We start from the raw sequence: 8,560 nt of genomic DNA, 5'->3' as shown, positions 1-8,560 counted from the left end.
GTTTCTTGCACAGACGCGATCTGAACGTGGCTATTAAAAATCCACAGTTATATACGTTGTATATTTAAAAAACTGCATAATCTTTCGCTCTTTTTGCAAAGTGCCTCTTCAGCTGAATCTCTGAAGAGGAACTTTGTAAAAAGTGGATTTCTAATACCCAAGCTTGTTTTATTTAAGACGTCCTGAATGTGTTGGCAATGAACGCTCCTGTTTTCACAAACAAGTCTTGAATGTGTTTGTGCAAAACTTGTGGTTGCCAGAAATTGTATTCTTGGAAGCCAATTTAAGCTTTTGTAAGGTGGAATATTAATTAGGTTTTCTGAGGTTGAAAAACATCTTGGTGATTATCTATGAGTTTATGTAATGGATAATGATCATCACATTATTAATGATGATCATCAAAATGCTGAATTAATTAATCTCATCTCACATGTGTTTTATTGTTGAAATTTCTTAAAAGTAGAAGTTTAATTAATTATCAGGCATCAAACTTTGTTTACTCGTGAGACATCACTTGTAAACAGAAAACCTTCCTATTTTTTTCTTACCTAACCTAGAACACTATTTCCTTAACCAATGAGAGGGGGCATCACTCCCCCTACAACCCCAAATCTGTCTAAGCAGACCAAGAACATTATGTATCTGCTCACATCATACCTAAGTATCTCAGAACTTCACAAAAACACTTATGTTCTTTATGAATAAAACTATAATAAAAACTTTGAACAGAATTCCTTTGTTATTTATGAAAATAATGATGATGATAAAATCTCAGTTGAATTAATCCTTCATTAATATACTTTAGGCAAAAACCAAAAACTCTTACCCATCTGTATTGACATCTCCCTTGGCAAACACAGTTCCCCATGAAAGGCCTCAAATGTCACCCGTTTTCTGTTGTCTTTTAAAGATGGGAGAGTGTCTGGTTATAGGTTTACATTTCAGACACCAGCAACTCGGCCTAGCAGTGTAAATACTTCTTTACACTCGCCTGAGTGGAGCATAATTTGGTCTAATACCTGCAACATAATAAGGAGCTCCTATTAGATTACAATTGCTCCTATAAACAACTAACACACGAGTTACTGAGCTGGATTTCTGCCTCTTTTTATGATCAGGGTTACGAGATCAATCTGGTGCTTGGTCATGGAGTACTGTCCACCATCAGCCAGGAACACTGTTTATTATTAACCAACAAAACTGAACAGACAACAACAAATGAAACATAAATGAACCATCCGTTCGAGTTTCAAATTACTGTAACAATTTATTACAGCAGCATTTAAACAAATATATTTATACAATTCTCTTGAACTTACAGAATCATAATGATATTGTATGTCTGATAGACAACACGGGCTTTTGCTTTCTATGGAGAAGGGATCTAATTAGTTAATGGAAAGTAGCAAATTTTATTCAATACATACAATTCTATCTTGGAATTGTACGATTCCTTTAAATGTGCCTCTGAATTGAACCCCCAGGTCCTAACGCCACGCCACCCCTTCCCCATGACCTCCTACTTCCTCCCTTACTTTGCCCCCAAAAGAAATTAAGACATGATCCATCATTCAAACACTACTGAAGAGATCTCTGGTTAAGCCTCTCTGGCAGGAAAAGATGGCTCAGACAACTCTGACAGTGTCCCGAAGACACTGTCAGTGCTCAAAAGACTCTGCCAGTACTCAGAAGATTCTGTGAGTGCTTAGAAGATTCTGCCAGTGCTCAGAAGACACTGTGAGTGCTCAGAAGACTCTGCCTGGGTTCAGAAGACTCTGTGAGTGCTCAGAAAACTCTGTGAGTGTTCAGAAAAGACTGCCAGTGTTCAGAAGATTCTGCCAGTGTTCAGAAGACACTGCCAGTGTTCAGAAGACACTGCCAGTGTTCAGAAGACACTGCCAGTGTTCAGAAGACACTGCCAGTGTTCAGAAGACACTGCCAGTGTTCAGAAGACACTGCCAGTGTTCAGAAGACACTGTCAGTGTTCAGAAGACACTGCCAGTGCTCAAAAGACTCTGCCAGTGTTCAGAAGACTCTGCCAGTGTACAGAAGACACTGCCAGTGTACAGAAGACACTGCCAGTGTACAGAAGACACTGCCAGTGTTCAGAAGACACTGCCAGTGTTCAGAAGACACTGCTAGTGCTCAAAAGACACTGCCAGTACTCAGAAGATTCTCTGAGTGCTTAGAAGACTCTGCCTGGGTTCAGAAGACTCTGCCAGTGTTCAGAAGACTCTGCCAGTGTTCAGAAGACTCTGCCAGTGTTCAGAAGACTCTGCCAGTGTTCAGAAGACTCTGCCAGTGTTCAGAAGACACTGCCAGTGTTCAGAAGACACTGCCAGTGTACAGAAGACACTGCCAGTGTACAGAAGACACTGCCAGTGTTCAGAAGACACTGCCAGAGTTCAGAAGACACTGCCAGTGCTCAAAAGACTCTGCCAGTACTCAGAAGATTCTGTGAGTGCTTAGAAGACTCTGCCTGGGTTCAGAAGACTCTGCCAGTGTTCAGAAGACACTGACAGTGTTCAGAAGACACTGCCAGTGTTCAGAAGACACTGCCAGTGTTCAGAAGACACTGCCAGTGTTCAGAAGACACTGCCAGTGTTCAGAAGACACTGCCAGTGTTCAGAAGACACTGCCAGTGTTCAGAAGACACTGCCAATGTTCAGAAGACACTGCCAGTGTTCAGAAGACACTGCCAGTGTTCAGAAGACACTGCCAGTGTTCAGAAGACACTGCCAGTGTTCAGAAGACACTGCCAGTGTTCAGAAGACACTGCCAGTGTTCAAAAGACACTGCCAGTGTTCAGAAGACACTGCCAGTGTTCAGAAGACACTGCCAGTGTTCAGAAGACTCTGCCAGTACTCAGAAGATTCTGTGAGTGCTTAGAAGACTCTGCCAGTGTTCAGAAGACTCTGCCAGTGTTCAGAAGACACTGCCAGTGTTCAGAAGACACTGCCAGTGTTCAGAAGACACTGCCAGTGTTCAGAAGACACTGCCAATGTTCAGAAGACACTGCCAGTGTTCAGAAGACACTGCCAGTGTACAGAAGACACTGCCAGTGTACAGAAGACACTGCCAGTGTTCAGAAGACACTGCCAGTGTTCAGAAGACACTGCCAGTGTACAGAAGACACTGCCAGTGTTCAGAAGACACTGCCAGTGTTCAGAAGACACTGCCAGTGCTCAAAAGACTCTGCCAGTGTTCAGAAGACACTGCCAGTGCTCAAAAGACTCTGCCAGGGTTCAGAAGACACTGTGAGTGCTCTGAAAACTCTGCGAGTGTTCAGAAGACACTGCCAGTGTTCAGAAGACACTGCCAGTGTTCAGAAGACACTGCCAGTGTTCAGAAGACACTGCCAGTGTTCAGAAGACACTGCCAGTGTTCAGAAGACACTGCCAGTGTTCAGAAGACACTGCCAGTGTTCAGAAGACACTGCCAGTGCTCAGAAGACTCTGCCAGTACTCAGAAGATTCTGTGAGTGTTTAGAAGACTCTGCCTGGGTTCAGAAGACACTGTGAGTGCTCAGAAAACTCTGCCAGTGCTCAAAAGACTCTGCCAGTGTTCAGAAGACACTGCCAGTGTTCAGAAGACTCTGCCAGTGTTCAGAAGACTCTGCGAGTGTTCAGAAGACTCTGCGAGTGTTCAGAAGACTCTGCCAGTGTTCAGAAGACTCTGCCAGTGTTCAGAAGACTCTGCCAGTGTTCAGAAGACACTGCCAGTGTTCAGAAGACACTGCCAGTGTACAGAAGACACTGCCAGTGTACAGAAGACACTGCCAGTGTTCAGAAGACACTGCCAGTGTTCAGAAGACTCTGCCAGTACTCAGAAGATTCTGTGAGTGCTTAGAAGACTCTGCCTGGGTTCAGAAGACTCTGCCAGTGTTCAGAAGACACTGCCAGTGTTCAGAAGACACTGCCAGTGTTCAGAAGACACTGCCAGTGTTCAGAAGACACTGCCAGTGTTCAGAAGACACTGCCAGTGTTCAGAAGACACTGCCAGTGTTCAGAAGACACTGCCAGTGTTCAGAAGACACTGCCAGTGTTCAGAAGACACTGCCAGTGTACAGAAGACACTGCCAGTGTTCAGAAGACACTGCCAGTGTTCAGAAGACACTGCCAGTGTTCAGAAGACACTGCCAGTGCTCAAAAGACTCTGCCAGTACTCAGAAGATTCTGTGAGTGTTTAGAAGACTCTGCCTGTGTTTAGAAGACTCTGCCTGTGTTTAGAAGACTCTGCCTGTGTTCAGAAGACTGCCAGTGTTCAGAAGACTCTGCCAGTGTTCAGAAGACTCTGCCAGTGTTCAGAAGACACTGCCAGTGTACAGAAGACACTGCCAGTGTTCAGAAGACACTGTCAGTGCTCAGACGACTCTGCCAGGGTTCAGAAGACTTTCAGTGTTCAGAATATTCTGCCAAGGTTCCGAAGACTCTGTCAGTGCTCAGAAGACTGTGGTATTAAAGTCTGTCTGTGGCTGTAGAGGCTTCAAAGAAACAGGTAATTCACATTCTTCAAATAATGCCTCGGTTGTGAGTCTATCCACCAACAGACGATAAATAATCATCTCCATACTGCCTGTGTCTCCTCCAGGAGAGGCTGTGATCGGATCCAACTGGAACGTTTAAATTGGGCACCTGATCATTTCGCTTGGACACACAATGATTGGGCTCCAGAACTATTCACTGATGAGTCCAGATATTGTCTGGACTTCAGTGACAGGAGGCAACGGGTGTGGCACAGAGGACATCAATGGTTTAACGATGACAACATCAGTGAACTGTTAAGGAAGAGGATCAGTTATGGTCTGGGGAGGGATCAGCAGAATTGGAAGATAGGATCTACATGTCCCGGGGAGAGGCTGCATGAAGGGTGTTTTCATAGAGATGACATCCTTGATGTGTAGGAGAGATCTTACACTGATCCGGTTGGTCCTGACTTCATTTTGATGTATGATATCGTGGTAGGGTGTTAAATCTCTTCCTAGATAAGGAGACAATTATCTAGATGGAATGACCTGGTCGTTTGCCATACCTAGACCCTATTGATCATGTGTGGAACATGTTGCAGGTTGCCATATCCGGTCATGTAGTACAGGACACGTCTCTTGCAGAGCTTTGAAATGACCTCGTGCAAGAATGGAACAACATTGCCATTGCAAAGCATCCGGGTTCTCACTGACAGCATTAGAAGATGTTGCCACATGTCTGTCATTCAAATCTGCTGTTAACCTTAACTTTGGTGATGAAGAATCTGAAAGACAAAAACTGCCTCTTTAGTTTATCTTCTTTGTTGATCTCCTTTACAGTGATATAGAATTTTCTCTTTAAATGAAATTGTTAACAGTCAATATAAAAAAACAGTTCAACTTTCAATGAATTCATTTTATGTTTTTGAACATTTAGAGTTGATTTACTGTTCTCAGAACATGTGATCCCCATCAAATTGTGAGGAGTTTTTAGGTAGATGAATGTAAATGGGTTTCCTTTAAACCTAAGGTTTATTTTGGTCAAGATCAGAACAAGATGACGTTTTCCTCTTTTGCAACAATTTGCAAAATGCAATTTCATGCAAGAAGCATTGATTGATATCGGTGGATTTTTGTGCAACAAATATTCAATCAAAGATTAAAGGATGTGTTGCAGAGAGAGAGAGAGAGAGTGTGTAAACAAAATCTGATACTAAGACAAGTACTAGTACTAGGTACTAGTACTACTACTGGTACTGTATGAAGGTAACATTACAAGTACTAGCACTGGTACTACTACTGGTACTGTATGAAGGTAACATTACAAGTACTAGCACTGGTACTGGTACTGGTACTGATATGGTATCAGTACCAAAACCAGTTCCAGTACTAGTAACAGTACCAGTACTAGTTCTAGTACTACTACTAGAACTAGTACTAGTAGTAGTACTAGTATTAGTATTTGTATTAATATTTTTATAGATACTGGTACAGGTACGGGTATTAGTACTGGTTCTGGTACTGATACCAGTACCAATAGCAGTATCAGTACCAGCCCTAGTACTAGTAACAGTACTGGCACTGGTACTTGTACCAGTATTAGTTTTGGTATTAGCATTAGTACTAGGACTGGTATCAGTACCAGTACCATTACCAGTACTAGTACTTTCCCTAATAATAGTACTAGTATTAGTATTACTATTAGTGTTAGTATTGGTATTGATACTGGTACTGGTTTCAGAACTAGTACCAGTACCAGTTCTAGTACTAGTACTGGTACCAGTGACCATTATCAGTACAAGTACTAGTAGCTGAACTTGTTCTAGTACTGAAACTGGTACTGGTTCTGGGACTGGTACTGATACCAGTACCGATACTGGTACTGGTACCAGTACTGGACCAGTACAAGTACTAGTAGGCTACCAGTACTGGACCAGTACAAGTACTAGTACTAATACTATTACCAGTACTAATACTAGTACTGGTTCCAGTATTGGTACTGATACCAGTATCAGTCACTGGTCCTAGCACTTTTATTAGTAATAGTACTGGTACTGGTACTTGTAGTACTGGTACTGATACTAGTATCTGTCACTGGTACTTGTACTACTGTAGTACCAGTTATAGTACTGGTAGTTTTACTGGTACTGGTACTACAACAGATACCTTTACCAGTACCAGTACTAGTACTAGTGCTAGTCCTATTACTGTTACTGGTACTAGTATTAGTACTAGTACTGGTACTGGTACTGGTACTGGTACTGGTACTGGCACTGGTATTGATATCAGTACCAGTACTAGTATTAATAATAGTACAAGTTCTAGTACTAGTATTAGTATTAGTATTGACACTGGTACAAGTTCTAGTACCAGCACTAATACTAGTACTAGTACAAACTAATAGTGCTAGTTTTGATACTAGTATTAGCATTAGTACTGGTACTGGTAATGGTTTCAGTACCAGTACCAGTTCCAGTAAAGGCAAAAGTACTACATATAATACTGGTACTAGTACTGGTACTGTTACTGTTAATGGTATCAATACCAGTACCAGTACTAGTACTAGTATTAGTATTACTATTGGTACTGTTACTGGTACTGGTACTGGACTACTACCAGTACCAGTCATAGTACTAGTACTGGTATGTACTAGTTCTGGTACCTTTTCTGGTACTGGTACCAGTACCAGCACTAGTACTAGTACAGGTAATGGTGCTCGTACTGGAATCATTATCAGTACCAATAATAGTACTAGTGATGGTACTGATACTTATAATGGTACCAGTACTGGTACCAGAACCAGTACTGGTACTACTATTGGTATTGGTACTGTATAAAGGTAACAGTACTAGTACTGGTACCGTATAAGGGTAACAGCACTAGTACTGGTACCGTATAAAGGTAACAGTACTAGTACTAGCTAAGGTACTGGTACTGTTACTGATATGGTATCAGTACCAAAACCAGTTCCAGTACTAGTAGCAGTACTAGTTTTAGTACTACTACTAGAACTAGTACTAGTAGTAATACTAGTACTAGTATTAGTATTTGCATTATTTTTGATACTGGTACAGGTACGGGTATTAGTACTGGTTTCTGATACCAGTAGCAGTACTAGTACTAGTAACAGTACTGGCACTGGTATTTGTATAAGTGCTAGTACTAGTACTAGTTTAGTTTTGGTATTAGCATTAGTACTAGGACTGGTATCAGTACCAGTACTAGTACTTGTCTTATTAATAGTACTAGTATTACTGTTGGTATTGATACTGGTTCTGGTTCCAGAACTAGTACCAGTACCAGTACCAGTTCTAGTACTAGTATTAGTACTAGTACTGGTACCAGTGACCAGTATCAGTTCTAGTACCTGTAGCTGAACCATTTCTAGTACCAGTACTGGTACTTTTTCTGGGTCTGGTACCGATAGCAGTACCGATACTGGTACTGGTACCAGTACCAATACAAGTACTAGTACTAGTATTAATAATAATAATATTACTATTAATAATAAATAATTTAAAGTTCATTAAATTAAACAAAAAATTGCGACAAATCGATTCTTACAGAATTAAATTGATAAACATTAATTTACTTTTGTCAGTGAAAGGTGTCGAATGGCAATTTTTATTCCCCAATTCTTATTCAAGGTTTACATTAAAATAACCTTATTATTGTGTTAAATATATGAAATTGTAGCAAGGTGAGTTGAATTTAATACAAAGTAATATATTTTACTCCACAAGACAGTTTTAAATCTAATAGTAGTGTTAAGGTTTAAATTTTTTTTTATAAAAATGGTTAAACAACATTATTTTGCAGCTTGAGTTGCCAGAAATTTTAATTTAGTTTAATTATTTTTTCTTGGATTGTCAATATATTAGCAAATAATAATAATAATAATAATAATAATAATAATAATAATAATAATAATAATAATAACAACTTAGTCCAATATCCCTCTCAATCAATTATTATTATTATTACCCAAGCTACAACCCTAATTGTAAAAGCAGGATGCTATAAGTGCTAGACCTACCACATGGAAAACAGCCCAATGAGGAGAGGAAATAAGGAAACATTGAACAGTATGCCCGA

The 8,560-nt window shown here is 40.5% G+C and overlaps 3 protein-coding genes across 3 annotated transcripts; 1 reads left to right on the top strand and 2 right to left on the bottom strand.

The window, feature by feature from the left end:
* The first annotated feature begins 1,620 nt into the window (after positions 1–1,620).
* On the top strand, positions 1,621–3,521 carry LOC137633894 (uncharacterized). The gene is made up of 3 exons (XM_068366135.1): positions 1,621–1,697; positions 1,810–2,457; positions 2,543–3,521. Exons 1-3 carry the CDS (start codon positions 1,621–1,623, stop codon positions 3,519–3,521), a joined length of 1,704 nt encoding a protein of 567 aa, XP_068222236.1.
* A 1,686-nt stretch (positions 3,522–5,207) lies between these two features.
* Positions 5,208–6,255, bottom strand: LOC137633893 (period circadian protein-like). Its single transcript, XM_068366134.1, has 2 exons — positions 5,791–6,255; positions 5,208–5,321 (listed from the first exon to the last, which is right to left on the bottom strand). The coding sequence occupies exons 1-2, from the start codon at positions 6,253–6,255 to the stop codon at positions 5,208–5,210; spliced, it is 579 nt and encodes a 192-aa protein (XP_068222235.1).
* A 1,130-nt stretch (positions 6,256–7,385) lies between these two features.
* On the bottom strand, positions 7,386–7,847 carry LOC137633892 (putative per-hexamer repeat protein 5). Its single transcript, XM_068366132.1, has one exon. The coding sequence runs from the start codon at positions 7,845–7,847 to the stop codon at positions 7,386–7,388; it is 462 nt and encodes a 153-aa protein (XP_068222233.1).
* Positions 7,848–8,560: the final 713 nt, after the last annotated feature.

This window comes from Palaemon carinicauda, chromosome 43 (genome assembly GCF_036898095.1).
Source record: "Palaemon carinicauda isolate YSFRI2023 chromosome 43, ASM3689809v2, whole genome shotgun sequence".
Classification (NCBI taxonomy): Eukaryota; Metazoa; Arthropoda; class Malacostraca; order Decapoda; family Palaemonidae; genus Palaemon; species Palaemon carinicauda.
Note: the sequence above shows the minus strand (reverse complement) of the source record. Positions and strands in the feature narration are given on the sequence as shown.

Excerpts from the sequence above, each read along its gene's own strand:
- LOC137633893 (XM_068366134.1), bottom strand. The coding sequence starts at position 6,255 with ATGGTCACTGGTACCAGTACTAGTACTAGAACTGGTACTGGTACTAGT. Across the intron at positions 5,322-5,790 it reads CAGTACCAGTGCTAGTACTT|AGAAAATTCTATATCACTGT; the intron begins GTAATGTTACCT and ends TTTCATTTAAAG.
- LOC137633894 (XM_068366135.1), top strand. The coding sequence starts at position 1,621 with ATGGCTCAGACAACTCTGACAGTGTCCCGAAGACACTGTCAGTGCTCA. Across the intron at positions 1,698-1,809 it reads GCCAGTACTCAGAAGATTCT|AAAAGACTGCCAGTGTTCAG; the intron begins GTGAGTGCTTAG and ends GTGAGTGTTCAG. Across the intron at positions 2,458-2,542 it reads GCCAGTACTCAGAAGATTCT|TGTTCAGAAGACACTGCCAG; the intron begins GTGAGTGCTTAG and ends AGACACTGCCAG.
- LOC137633892 (XM_068366132.1), bottom strand. The coding sequence starts at position 7,847 with ATGGTTCAGCTACAGGTACTAGAACTGATACTGGTCACTGGTACCAGT.